General features: G+C 37.8%; 1 protein-coding gene across 1 annotated transcript; it reads left to right on the forward strand.

Annotated features, from left to right (window-relative positions):
• Nucleotides 1-13,100: 13,100 nt before the first annotated feature.
• LOC136062240 (uncharacterized) lies at nt 13,101-14,390 on the forward strand. Its single transcript, XM_065761069.1, has 2 exons — nt 13,101-13,374; nt 13,457-14,390. Exons 1-2 carry the CDS (start codon nt 13,309-13,311, stop codon nt 14,261-14,263), a joined length of 873 nt encoding a protein of 290 aa, XP_065617141.1. The 5' UTR covers nt 13,101-13,308; the 3' UTR covers nt 14,264-14,390.
• Nucleotides 14,391-15,014: the final 624 nt, after the last annotated feature.

Below are 15,014 nucleotides of genomic sequence, written 5' to 3' on the forward strand. Positions count from 1 at the left end.
GAAAAAAAAAAAAGGAAACCACTGAATGTGACAAAAGTATAGTCATATGTGATGTTGGTACTGTGCAATATAAGGTTGGTACCATAAAATGTGAGAAAAAAAATAAGGGAACCACCGAATGTGACAAAAGTACAATCACATGTGATGTTAGTACTGCGCAATGTGAGGTTGGTACTATAAAATGTGAGGAAAAAAAATAAGGGAACCGCTGAATGTGACAAAAGTACAGTCACATGCGATGTTAGTGCTGTGCAATGTGAGGATAGTACCATAAAATGTGAGAAAAAAAAATAAGGAAACTACCGAATATGACAAAAGTACAGTCACATGTGATGTTGGTACTGTGCAATGTGAGGATGACACCATCAAATGTGAGAAAAAAGTAAAGGAACCACCAAATGCGACAAAATACAGTCACAAGTGATGTTGGTACTGCACAATATGATGATGGTACTATCAAATGTGAGAAAAAAAAAATAAAGAACCACCGAATGTGACAAAAGTACAGTTATATGTAATGTTGATACTGCGCAATGTGAGGATGGTACCATCAAATGTGAGAAAAAATAAGGGAACCATCGAATGTGACAAAAATACAATCACATGTGATGTTAGTACTACACAATATGAGGATGATATCATCAAATGTGAGAAAAAAAAAAATAAAGGAACCACTGAATGTGACAAAAGTACAGTCACATATGATGTTGGTACTACATAATGTGAGGATGGTACTATCAAATGTGAGAAAAAATAAGGGAACTACCAAATGTGACAAAAGTACAATCACATGTGATGTTAGTACTACACAATATGAGGATGGTGCCATCAAATGTGAAAAAAAATAAAATAAAGGAACCACCAAATGTGACAAAAGTATAGTCACATGTGATGTTAATACTGCATAATATGAGGATGATACCATCAAATGTGAGAAAAAAAATAAGGAAACCACCAAATGTGACAAAAGTACATTCACATGTGATATTAGTACTACACAATGTGAGAATGGTACCATCAAATGTGATATTTTGGTAACCTGATATAGCAAGTTGCCTATTAGTGGGTACCATACCCCCAAAAAAAAAAGAGGGGGTACTATAGAATTACCCCTAAAAAAACATACAAAAGTTAAAAATATGCCACACATGTATATGTCTTGAAATTTAAATTCTTAAAAATAAAAAATAAATAAGTAAAAACTGTTGAGGCGTTTAATAAGTGAAAACTATTGAAGAAGTCCAAATCTTCTGTCTCATCAAATATGCTCCACTTCATGCTCCACCAATAAAATTTAAACAGGTAGACTCTCTCATTAAATGAGATAGCTCTGACTTTAACTCTCACGTTACTGAAACGTTAATGTTAAAATCCCTTTCTTTTCTTTTTTCTTTTTTTTCTTCCGCAGCTTTTTTGGACTCCTTTGTTTCCGACTTTTGATTTCTTTCTTTTCTCTTCTCCATGTGGTTTGAGTCAACAAGAACTTTTGGCTGAGTTTTGTCTCTTGCTGCAGCCTTTGTTTTTGATTTGGACTCTTCCCCTCTATTGTCTCATTATATTACTTTCTCCCAAAGTGTTTCCAGCTTTTGCTTTTATTTTTGTACGGGACAGAGGCTCCTTTTGTTTCAACTTTTGAGAGACTCTGCTGAAACAAGCAACCTTCAAGGCTTTGACGTATTGTTCAGTCACACAGTAAGTTCTCTCCTTTTGGTTTAGTGTAAATAATTTTTTTTTAATTTATTTTAGAATTTATAACATTCTTATATACACTTGTGTGAGTTTGTGTCTGAAGTGTGTATATATATGTATATGTTGTTTATTAAAAAAAAATAACTACGTTGTTTTTGTTTTGTATTAAGGTCATGAGTGATAGCAATTATCATACTAAGACTGATAGTCAATCAGTTCGAAAATTGAATTTTGAAGATGAGGACTCACCACTTGTGATAGTTGAACAACCAGAACCAATATCAATAGATAGCAACGATAAAATTCATGCTAACGTAGAAGAAGAAGTGACTCCGAAATTAGGAATTGAGTTTGAGACTGAGCAAGATGCATATGATTTCTATAATAGTTATGCGCGTGTAGTTGGATTTAGTATTAGGCGAAGTAAGGGCCACAAGGGTGATAAAGATGGTTCACGCAAATGGTTAGATAGAGTTTTTTGTTGCTCTTGCGAGGGTATACGAGGGAATGACAAAAGAGATGATAATGTGAAATGCCATCGTCCAGAAACAAGATGCGGTTGCTTGGCAGAGATGAAAATTAGTTGTAGATATAGTGAAAAATATCGTGTGGTAAAATTTGTGTCAGAGCACACACATGTCTTAGCTTCTTCTCATAAGCGTATATTCCTTAGATCTCAAAGGTCCATTAATCCAACCCAAGCTGTTGAGGTTGAATTAGCAGATAGTTCTGGAATTACACCAAGAGCAAGTGTAGGACTAATGGCCAGAAGGGTAGGTGGACTTGACAATCTTGGCTTCATTCCTGAGGATTATAATAATTATTTGCGTACAAGACGAACAGAAGAGATGAAAAGCGGGGATACAGGAGGCCTACTTGAATATCTTCAAAGAATGCAATCTGAAGACCTTAATTTTTCTTATGCAATTCAGGTTGACGTTGATGATCTAATTACAAATGTTTTTTGGGCAGATGGTAGAATGAAGTTGGATTATGAATATTTTGGAGATGTAGTGTGCTTTGATACAACTTACAAAAAAAATAAAGAAGGTAGGCTGTTTGCATTGTTTGTTGGTGTAAATCATCATAAACAAACTATCATCTTTGGTGCTGCATTGTTATATGATGAAACATCTGAGACTTTCATGTGGTTGTTTGATTCTTTTCAGAAAGCAATGTTTGGTAAGAAACCACAGACTATCCTCACAGACCAAGATGCTGCAATGGCAAAGGCATTAGCTTCACAATGGCCAGAAACACATCATCGTTTATGTGTTTGGCATATGTACCAGAATGCAGCTAAGAACCTTAAAGAAGTGTTTGGAAGGTACAGTACTTTTGCAGCAGATTTTAGTAGTTGTGTATATGACCATGACTATGAAGATGATTTTTTAGATGCATGGGATAATATTCTTGATAAATATGATCTAAAGAATAACAGTTGGTTGCAAAGACAATTTGAGTTAAGGGAGAAATGGGCTTTGGTTTATGGGAGGAAAACATTTTGTGCTGATATGTCTACTACTCAGAGAAGCGAGAGTATGAACAGTCAAATTAAAAGGTACATAACTTATAATTATGACTTGTTGCGTTTCTTTCGTCACTTTCAAAGGTTGGTTGATGATAGAAGTTTTGAAGAGTTGAGAGCAGATTTTAAAGCAACTCAAAGTAAACCATCATTAGAATATCCAGTAGAAATATTGAAGCATGCAGCTAGTGTTTATACTCTTGCAGTATTTAAGTTGTTTAATCGTGAATTATGGCTCACTTGGGATTGTGAATTGCATAAGGAGGCTGAGGTTGGATCTGTGGTAAAATATAAAGTTATTTCTCCCCGTAAATCTCGCCAACACATTGTTCAATTTGATTCATTGGCTTCTACAGTAATGTGTAGTTGTAATAAATTTGAATTTGTTGGAATTTTATGTGCCCATGCCTTAAAAGTGTTATCTCTTCAAAATTGTAAGAGGGTGCCAAATCAGTATATTTTAAAAAGGTGGACAAAAGATGCAAGGGTTGGTTCTACAATGAAAAATTATATGCATGTAGGACCACATGACCAAAATGCAGATGTGGGAAGTTGTTATAAAGTGTTGCTTAAATTGTATTCTAATTTGGCAGCAAGAGCTGCACTGACTGATGAGACTTTTCGTATTTCTTTGGATGCTCATGAAAATACTTTGAACAAAGTAGAGGCAAATTTGAAAAATTTATCAATTGAAGAATCTACTGTGGGGAACACTCATTTCAAATCAAAGGCTCAAGGAGCTAATGATAATGTGCAGCCTACTAATTGTGAAGGAAATAAAATTAAGGGAATTAAGCTTAAAGGGAGACAAGCATGTGTAGGGACATCTCGTAGAAGAAAGGGTGCATTAGAGAAAGCTACAAGAAAGAGAAAACGTCAAACTAAAGCATCCTCTCATATTCAACAGCTCACACCGGTATGAAATTTGTTTTGTGTTTTGTTACTTTGTGCTTACGATTTGTTAGTCAATAGTATGTACTAATTCTCTAAATTATTTATATGATTTTCATTGTGAAATGTATCAGGAAGATAGCATGGTAAATTTAAATACACCTGGCTTTACTGATATGCTAAACTTGACACAGGTAATTAAATGAATAGTTTATTATTGATTTATTTTTCGCTTTTATTTTTATTTGTTTCATTGTTAAATGTATCAGGAAGATAGCATGGCAAATTTAAATACACCTGGCTTTACTGATATGCTGAACTTGACACAGGTAACTAATTGAAAGTTTATTATTGATTTATTTTTTGCTTTTATTTTTATTTGTTTCATTGTTAAATGTATCAGGAAGATAGCATGGCAAATTTAAATACACCTGGCTTTACTGATATGTGTCATGAGTGATAGCAATTATCATACTAAGACTGATAGTCAATCAGTTCGAAAATTGAATTTTGAAGATGAGGACTCACCACTTGTGATAGTTGAACAACCAGAACCAATATCAATAGATAGCAACGATAAAATTCATGCTAACGTAGAAGAAGAAGTGACTCCGAAATTAGGAATTGAGTTTGAGACTGAGCAAGATGCATATGATTTCTATAATAGTTATGCGCGTGTAGTTGGATTTAGTATTAGGCGAAGTAAGGGCCACAAGGGTGATAAAGATGGTTCACGCAAATGGTTAGATAGAGTTTTTTGTTGCTCTTGCGAGGGTATACGAGGGAATGACAAAAGAGATGATAATGTGAAATGCCATCGTCCAGAAACAAGATGCGGTTGCTTGGCAGAGATGAAAATTAGTTGTAGATATAGTGAAAAATATCGTGTGGTAAAATTTGTGTCAGAGCACACACATGTCTTAGCTTCTTCTCATAAGCGTATATTCCTTAGATCTCAAAGGTCCATTAATCCAACCCAAGCTGTTGAGGTTGAATTAGCAGATAGTTCTGGAATTACACCAAGAGCAAGTGTAGGACTAATGGCCAGAAGGGTAGGTGGACTTGACAATCTTGGCTTCATTCCTGAGGATTATAATAATTATTTGCGTACAAGACGAACAGAAGAGATGAAAAGCGGGGATACAGGAGGCCTACTTGAATATCTTCAAAGAATGCAATCTGAAGACCTTAATTTTTCTTATGCAATTCAGGTTGACGTTGATGATCTAATTACAAATGTTTTTTGGGCAGATGGTAGAATGAAGTTGGATTATGAATATTTTGGAGATGTAGTGTGCTTTGATACAACTTACAAAAAAAATAAAGAAGGTAGGCTGTTTGCATTGTTTGTTGGTGTAAATCATCATAAACAAACTATCATCTTTGGTGCTGCATTGTTATATGATGAAACATCTGAGACTTTCATGTGGTTGTTTGATTCTTTTCAGAAAGCAATGTTTGGTAAGAAACCACAGACTATCCTCACAGACCAAGATGCTGCAATGGCAAAGGCATTAGCTTCACAATGGCCAGAAACACATCATCGTTTATGTGTTTGGCATATGTACCAGAATGCAGCTAAGAACCTTAAAGAAGTGTTTGGAAGGTACAGTACTTTTGCAGCAGATTTTAGTAGTTGTGTATATGACCATGACTATGAAGATGATTTTTTAGATGCATGGGATAATATTCTTGATAAATATGATCTAAAGAATAACAGTTGGTTGCAAAGACAATTTGAGTTAAGGGAGAAATGGGCTTTGGTTTATGGGAGGAAAACATTTTGTGCTGATATGTCTACTACTCAGAGAAGCGAGAGTATGAACAGTCAAATTAAAAGGTACATAACTTATAATTATGACTTGTTGCGTTTCTTTCGTCACTTTCAAAGGTTGGTTGATGATAGAAGTTTTGAAGAGTTGAGAGCAGATTTTAAAGCAACTCAAAGTAAACCATCATTAGAATATCCAGTAGAAATATTGAAGCATGCAGCTAGTGTTTATACTCTTGCAGTATTTAAGTTGTTTAATCGTGAATTATGGCTCACTTGGGATTGTGAATTGCATAAGGAGGCTGAGGTTGGATCTGTGGTAAAATATAAAGTTATTTCTCCCCGTAAATCTCGCCAACACATTGTTCAATTTGATTCATTGGCTTCTACAGTAATGTGTAGTTGTAATAAATTTGAATTTGTTGGAATTTTATGTGCCCATGCCTTAAAAGTGTTATCTCTTCAAAATTGTAAGAGGGTGCCAAATCAGTATATTTTAAAAAGGTGGACAAAAGATGCAAGGGTTGGTTCTACAATGAAAAATTATATGCATGTAGGACCACATGACCAAAATGCAGATGTGGGAAGTTGTTATAAAGTGTTGCTTAAATTGTATTCTAATTTGGCAGCAAGAGCTGCACTGACTGATGAGACTTTTCGTATTTCTTTGGATGCTCATGAAAATACTTTGAACAAAGTAGAGGCAAATTTGAAAAATTTATCAATTGAAGAATCTACTGTGGGGAACACTCATTTCAAATCAAAGGCTCAAGGAGCTAATGATAATGTGCAGCCTACTAATTGTGAAGGAAATAAAATTAAGGGAATTAAGCTTAAAGGGAGACAAGCATGTGTAGGGACATCTCGTAGAAGAAAGGGTGCATTAGAGAAAGCTACAAGAAAGAGAAAACGTCAAACTAAAGCATCCTCTCATATTCAACAGCTCACACCGGTATGAAATTTGTTTTGTGTTTTGTTACTTTGTGCTTACGATTTGTTAGTCAATAGTATGTACTAATTCTCTAAATTATTTATATGATTTTCATTGTGAAATGTATCAGGAAGATAGCATGGTAAATTTAAATACACCTGGCTTTACTGATATGCTAAACTTGACACAGGTAATTAAATGAATAGTTTATTATTGATTTATTTTTCGCTTTTATTTTTATTTGTTTCATTGTTAAATGTATCAGGAAGATAGCATGGCAAATTTAAATACACCTGGCTTTACTGATATGCTGAACTTGACACAGGTAACTAATTGAAAGTTTATTATTGATTTATTTTTTGCTTTTATTTTTATTTGTTTCATTGTTAAATGTATCAGGAAGATAGCATGGCAAATTTAAATACACCTGGCTTTACTGATATGTTGAACTTGATACAGGTAATTAGATGAAAGTTGATTTAATTATTAATTTTTTGCTTTGATTTTATTGATTTCTAATTTGTTATACATTGATATGTAGGCACAATTACCCAAGGTGGGAAATCAATGAAATTATGAAGATGTTGAATAACAAGATAGAATTGAAGATAGAAGTGTGATTGCTTGTAGGAATTTATCAACCACGATCCAAGTCCATAGAGATCATGCATTGAGATATTAACTTAATTTTGCAAATTTTTTATCTTTTACTATGGTTTTCCAAATGTGTCTTTTAGTTAGATCTTGTTAGCAAAAAGGCTTCTTGAACTTTTGTATTTGGGGGAGGAGCATCGTTTTTTGTTTGTTTGTAGGCCTAAAACTTCTACTTGCTTTAAAAATTATCTTCCTTGAATTTTTGTATTTGTGGCACTTGCCTAATTTTGTTCATGGAGTCCTATTTTAATTGTAGTGACAAAGTTCTTGACTCTAGAGTCAATTGAAAGTCATAATCCATATAGAGAAAATTCTGTGGATTTTAAATTTTATATATGAGATCCTATTAGCCTAACATGACAGTACAATTGTAACTAGCTTCACTTGACAAAGTTACTCCTGCCTATGGATTAGCCTCTTCTTGATAGCTCCAAGCAAAGGCCAAATCACAGTGGCTAGCCAAGCAACACAACTGACAGCACAGTTAGCCTTGAGAAGCAAAGTTTGGGACTTCACTCTTTCACTCTTCACCCCTTCAAATGGCCGAATGGCCTCTCTTTTTATTTCTTCATTTTTCCTTTTTTTCTCCCTTTCACACTCTTCACATCAAGTCAAAATATATGCAAGCCAACTTATCTTGACTTTGCTTCAACCAATTTCTTTTCTTTAGCTCTCCCTTGGCCGAATGACCCTTGCCTTTTGCTTGTTTCTTTTCTTTCTTCCTTCCAACGTGTCCCACAAGTTTAACATCACTTATTCATTTATGTGGCTTGACTATTGTACATTACTTCATAAATGTTGCTGAGCTTTTGTACATAATTAAAGAGGAAAAGATGAACTCAATTCTTCTCTTTCAGACAAGCTTCTCCAGCAAGTTCAATTTGCTTTGCTGACTTTTGTTCCTGCAGAATAGGTACGGTTTCATCTCAAAAAAAAAAAAAAAAAAAAAAAAATCCATTTGAGACATCTCTGACCTTATCTCAATTGAAACACAATGAGAACCAAAGAAGAGATCTGATGGGACATGTACTCGAGTAGATACTCAGATGACTAACAAATGTACAATCAAGATGATCCAAAAGGCACTATATAATGTGAAAGATCCCCTATAAGAAGGGAGAAAAAAGGAGGGAGGAAGAAAAAGAAGAGAAACTATAGTACAAAAGACTGTTAGAGTTCAAAAATAAGATTATAATTTATGAACTATCTCTTCGGACGTTTATTCAGTCAGGCTTTATGAGTGCTTTTATGTTTATTTATCTTTGAATCCCATGCTAGCCGTTGTTTAATTCCTATCAAGTCCAGCTCTTTCACCCACTCTCTACAAATTCATTGTCTTGAGTTCATTGGGCTTAGACTCCAGATCTTTTGGGCTTGGGCCACAAAAATTGACCCTACAAATAAAAATAACTTTTGAGTCAAATAATGTTTTGTTCTAAACTTTGGATGAGTTTGGTTCAACTTTTTGATATTGTGCTTTTTGAAAAAGTGGGGGTTTAAAAAAGTGCGATATGAAACTGGATTTTTTGTAAAAGCTGAGTGTTTGGTAAAAGTTGTTAAAAAGTACTTTTTGAAAAAACTAAGTGTCTGGCTAACACTTATAAAAGAGGTAGTTTGAGAGATAAATTACCAAAAAGGATAATGTCCATATAAAGAGAATTCTTTGTTTTAATTACCTCTCTTAATGCAAGTTATGGACACAATATTTTCACAAAAATTTCACAATAAAGTCGATATGACAAGTTGTTAATGGTAGGAAAAAAAAAAAGTCCCTAATAGGTCTAGATGAGAACTAATAACAACTTACTATGTAAACTTTATTATGAAATTGTTATAAAAATATTTTGTCAATAGTACTATTTTTTTTCTAAAGAAAAATAGTACTAATTTAAAAAGTTTAAAGATATAATAAAATGCCACAATATTTTCACAATACTATTTTTTTTTTTTTTTTTGAGAATGATTCACAATACTAATTTAAAATTAATGTTTGTAAAATAAAATTTTATTGACACTTATTTTTTTAAACTAGACAGAGCAGCACGTGCTAGCCATAGAAAAAAAAAAGTAGTGATTAGGATCAATTTTAGATTTTATTTGTATCACAAAATAAAGATATAAATCATTTTATTTTTTTTAAAATACATAGAAATTTACATTAATCAAAAGAGACATTAATTTTAAGAATTTTGATAATTATGTCATAAAAAGTTAATCTTATTCGTATAAGACCGTGACAGATCCTAATCCAATATTTTATTATTTTATTTTGACCTATAACTTACACCTCAATAGTTGTGAATATATTGTAATAACAACAAAATGTCATGACATTTTTAGTTGTGCTAGATCTCAGTATAATATTTTATTATTTTATTTTATTTTATTTTGACCCATAAGGAATTGACACATGCGTCACAACATTTTCATAATATCTCTATGTATACATTGTACTTAATTATAATGTAAATTTATATTGTAGACACAAAAAAAATTGGCAAATTTTGTATACATTTACAAAATTTGTACAATATTTACCATTTTTTTGTGAAAAATATTAACCACTTTTATGTATTTACATTGTAAACTTGCATTGCAAGTACAAAGTAAACATATAAAGATCTTAAAAAAAAAAACAAAAACAAAAACAAAACTCAAACCAACTGACATACTTGAAGGGGAAAAAAGAAAAAGAAAAAGAAAAAGTGCACCTCACTAGTTGAATAAACCAAAAAAACACTATTCATGAGCCTTTGGCTCTTTTTATATAGTTAATAGATATGCCAGCTTACATTAATATTTAAAAGGAAAAAAAAAACACAAACTGATAACTAGGGGAAAATAAAACTTTAGGCACTGTAGAAATTAATGTTAAAATGTTGTGAACTTAGCATTTTTTTATTTGATCTATAAGAAATTGAGATCTTAACAATTGTGAAAATATTGTGATAACAATAATTATTGTAACTGTAGGGTCCGTTTTTGCAGCCCAAGTCCAAAAAGGTATGGGTCCTTGGCCCACCGAGCCCAAAACAATAAATTTTGTAGAGAGTGGGTGAAAGAGCTAGGCTAATAATGAAAATAACAATATCAAACAGCGATGCGAATGGGAAGATTTGGATTAATGTGCTCTCGGACTAATATGAATACTCCGTCCGAAGAGATGTTTTTCATTGATCATATAAGGTTACAATTCCTGGGGCTACAACCATCTCATATATCCTTTTCCTCTCCTATTTTCGATCCCCCTCTATCAGAGGTACCCTTCCCTTATATAGCATTGCCTTCTTACATCTCCTCCGTCCACTTGTTCATCATCCAGGCACCCACTTGAGTACATGTCCCATCACCCCACTTTTAGCCTTATGTGAGTGGCGGTAGCTGAGAAAGCACTGTTCAGGGTCCTATCCACATAAATGCGGCCAGGAGTTAGGTGCAGTGCATTAAATGTGGTGGTTGGAGTATGCCTCCTTGATATTTCTCTGTTGCCGTTATCTTTATGTGTGTCCGAGGTTCCTCTCCCTCTTGACACTTGTCAAATAGATCAGTTGAACCTCCCATACTCGTGTTTGATCAAACCTCTTCGGATCCGAGGACGCATGACTACTCGGACATATGAGCATCTCCTCGGATGGTATACGTGCTCATCTCCAGGCATCCCCCATTGGCGTGGGCATCCGACTGAAGGCCCCATCTCCTCGGATGAAGAGTGTTCCTCATTCAGGGCCTTGGGCCCAATAAGTTGGGCTGGGTTTTCTCCCCCCACATTAGCCCCTCAAAATTGTAGTTTTTCGTACGCATCCGAAGAGAAAAAGTAGGATTTTGACCTGCCCTGGAACAAAAGCTTGTAAACAGGCAAATTTGAATTGGCACGTGCATAAGTATAGGCACTGTCGCTTCATTAATGTCACTGCGGTTTCCTTATTCCCCAGGCGCTTCATTAATTGCACCAGGTGGCGCTTCATCCTTCCTATCCAACGGTGATTGAATGATCCAACGGCTGGGGTTTTTCTTCGAAATTTGGGCGGGAGTGCTCCTGACCCTTCGTTTGACCCCGTATAAAGCTTCAGAGGACATTATTTCTTCTTCACTTCGTGAATCTTCAGACGCTCCAGAGAGAACAGACGCACCGCTCCGTCCAAAACTCCCAATCGCTGCTTTCAGGCTTCCTCAGAGCCATCAAGAACCCTCCTACAAGCCTGAAATCTTCTCTCCGATTTAGTCCCGGTGAGTCATCGTTTACCACACCTTTTAATTTTCTCTTCGGCCAACAGTTTCAACTAAGCACCATGGGAAAACTCGAGTACATGGTGGATACCCCTGAGCGATTAGAAGCATTTAGGGCCACGTACCACATCCCTCCCAACGTGGGTGTGAGGTATTGCCCCCCAGAAAAGATTCTAACGGACCGGGAGACGGGAGAAGTGGTTATTCCTCTTATCGCCTTCAAAGAAGGGGGATGACCATCCCCATGGGTCCCATTACCACTAGCTATCTCCGGAACCATAGGATCACTCCCTGGCAGTGCGCGCCCAACATGTTTAGGATTCTAGGGGCCATTGAACACCTTAACCTCCACCTAGGATTGGGCCTCACCTGGCTCGATGTAGTACATCTGTACGAATGCCACAGCCAGCAAGACGCGGGGTACTACTTAAAATCCCGGTCGGACGTGGTCAGGCTCATTTCTTGCCTCCCCAAATCCAACAAAGGGATGAAAGACGACTATGTGATCGTCTCGGGTGCATGGCATGACGGCCATCACTGCCCAACCAAGCGTGGAAAGCCAGGTGGGCCATGTTAGATTTAGGCACACTAACCATAGGCCTAGAGTCCTCGTCTTCTAATCGTTTTTGGTTCTTTTTGTGCTACTGTTTTTGAGTCCCTAACATAGCTTTGCTGTGCCTTGAAACAGATAAAAACCACGTATCTCCTCGGCTAAGCCTTACGAACGTCCCGCCCTCAATTTCCTGTTGAGATCTGAGATTTTTGTGAGCGAAGACGGACAGCTCCGATCGGCTCCCCTGATTCTGGGCTACACAGGATATCCAAAGGGTTACCAACCGGTCGGCAACGCAATTGTTCAAGGGGACCATCGCCTTGCTCGTATTGACGTTGGTTGGAAGGGTTTTTTGGCGCCGTATGATCTAGAACCCGTACCACATCCACGCCCTCAAGCTATACCCCCTCTCGTCCAACCACTCCAGCAAGTCCCTCTCGTACAGGCGGCTGAAGGCGAAGGGGTTGGCTCTTCCACCTCCTCGCTAGAGGAGCAGATAGATAGATTCCAGTTTGAGGGCGAGGGTTCAGGAGACGTTCGAGTGATAGAGGTTTCAGACGCCGAGGAGGATACCGACAGGCACTCAGGCATTCGCCTTAATCTGTTAGCTACACTCTCTGAAGCCTCCTCGGACGACAATATGGACCTGAGGAGTTTGATGAAGGGCAGGGGAAAAAGCCCGAGCAGAAAGGTGCTGGAACGTCAACAGTAGTGACGCTGCCTCCAGTGTCTACGCAGGTTCCTGACCCAAGTCTGAAGCCCAATCCAGACTTGAAGAAGAAGAGACCCCACTCTGAGGTCGGAGAAAAACAAGCGCCGCCAGACAAGGGGCTAAGCAGCAGAAGGTGGTGGACAACCGAGCATATAGAGCCCCGTCTACCGAAAGCCGAGAAGAGGCTTTCGTGGCCGATGTCCGCCGAGGGGGAGGACCGCGAATCTGGTCTCCCAAATTGGAGCTGGATGGCGCCCCAATCCTGTGGGATACCTCCCTCAGGAATTATGACGGAGGGAGGGCAGGCTACGTCGCCGAAGCCCTGCAGCAACCACTCCTCCTCCCCCATGACATGGAGTCTTACAGGCGCTTCAATCCGCAGGAGCTCTTCATGTCCCTTAAGAGGGACTTAGCCATGGTAAGTGCACAACTTATGAGTTTAAGTCTTATACCTGGTTGGCTTTGTTTCTTTTCTTCACATTGAAAGTGTTGTCATGCAGGTTACTCAGCAAGTCTACGTGGCTGAGGGTTTGAACAAGGACTCCTGGGTCAAGGCCCAAGCAGCAACCCAGTCCCGGCTTGAGGCGGAGGCATCCCTTGGAAGGCTGAAGGAGGAGCATTCTCAGATGTCCGAGGAGCTCAAGGAGGCGATCTCCCAGAAAAAGAGCCTCGATGCTGGGCTTAAAAACGCTGAAAAACAAGCCGAGGAGCAGCGAAAACAGCTGAATGCCACAGAGGTCAATTTAGCGACCGAACGGGAGCTGGTAAAAGGCCTCAGGGCTGAGCTGCAGAAGGCTAGAGGGAACGCCAAAGCAGCTGAGCAAAAGGTTCAATTGGCCAAGGAGTCAATTGAAACCGAGAAGAAGGCAGCGTACCAGCTGGGGGCAGATGAGACAGCACAGCAGCTCACCGAGCAGTTTGCCACAGTTTGTCGCGAGTACTGCGACAAAACTTGGGAAAAGGCCTTGGACGCAGCTGGAGTGGCCTCGGACTCTCCCCTGAGGTTACCTGGGAGTGTCTACTACGATCCAGATATCCAAGAGATCCCAGTGGACGATTCCTCTGCTCCCCCGCCTCTTGATGCTTCTCGGCCAAGCCAAACCAGCCAGGCTCCTCCGTCCACCGTTGGTGCAAGCAAGGAAACTGGTCAGCCAGGCACCAAAGATAAGCCAGCTGATCCAGCCAAAGGAAAAGGCCAAGGGTCAGATGGGGAGAGAGTTCCTCGTGATCCTAAGGATAAGCTTCCTGAAGCTACTGCTCGGACAAGCCAGGCTGCTGACCCTGGGCTTCCCCCAGCAAAAGCATAGATATGTAGGGTTTTTATTTTACATTTGCACTTTTGTTCTCTGTTTAAGAGATTGTAGTTTTTCTTTTCTCGTTCTGTTGATTTAAGTAAATACTCTTTCTTGAATGGACTGGCCCCCTAGTTATCTTTGATGTCTTTGATGCATGCTTTATTACTTACTATTGCCGTACATACAATCATACATTGCAATTGTGACACAATAATAATGCGAGTAAATTGACTGATACATCATGCTGGTGGTGTGAGTAATAAAAACTAAAATTGAAAAGGACAGGCCGAATAGGTGTTATTGACGAATAATGATTAGAGTAAGTGCATACGCGAGTTTTGCATGTTTTCCCAAGTAAAACATAAGTTGTTACCCCTCGGTTTCGTACTAAACATAATGGAGGAGGATATATGTAAATTAGAATCAATTTAAACACAATAAGGAATTTTAACACTAAACCCAGTGAAGACAGCTGCGCGGGGGGTGTATTGACTAACCTGTCAATTGGTTCAAGGATTATGGGGTTCGAATGTACTTGAGTGCTAACCAACCCTAATCACCTGGTCCGAGGACTACAGGCATGATAGGATTTAAGTTTAAGCACTATAGAACCGTAACTGAGTGCTAACTAACCCAAGTCATCTGGTCCGAGGACTACAGGCATGATTGGGTTTAAGTTTAAACACTATAGAACCGTAACTGAGTGCTAACTAACCCAAGTCATCTGGTCCGAGGACTACAGGCATGATTGGGTTTAAGTTTA

This window comes from Quercus suber, unplaced genomic scaffold (genome assembly GCF_002906115.3).
Source record: "Quercus suber isolate HL8 unplaced genomic scaffold, Cork oak 2.0 scaffold_394, whole genome shotgun sequence".
NCBI lineage: Eukaryota > Viridiplantae > Streptophyta > Magnoliopsida > Fagales > Fagaceae > Quercus > Quercus suber.

Excerpts from the sequence above, each read along its gene's own strand:
- LOC136062240 (XM_065761069.1), top strand. The coding sequence starts at position 13,309 with ATGGAGTCTTACAGGCGCTTCAATCCGCAGGAGCTCTTCATGTCCCTT. Across the intron at positions 13,375-13,456 it reads TTAAGAGGGACTTAGCCATG|GTTACTCAGCAAGTCTACGT; the intron begins GTAAGTGCACAA and ends GTTGTCATGCAG.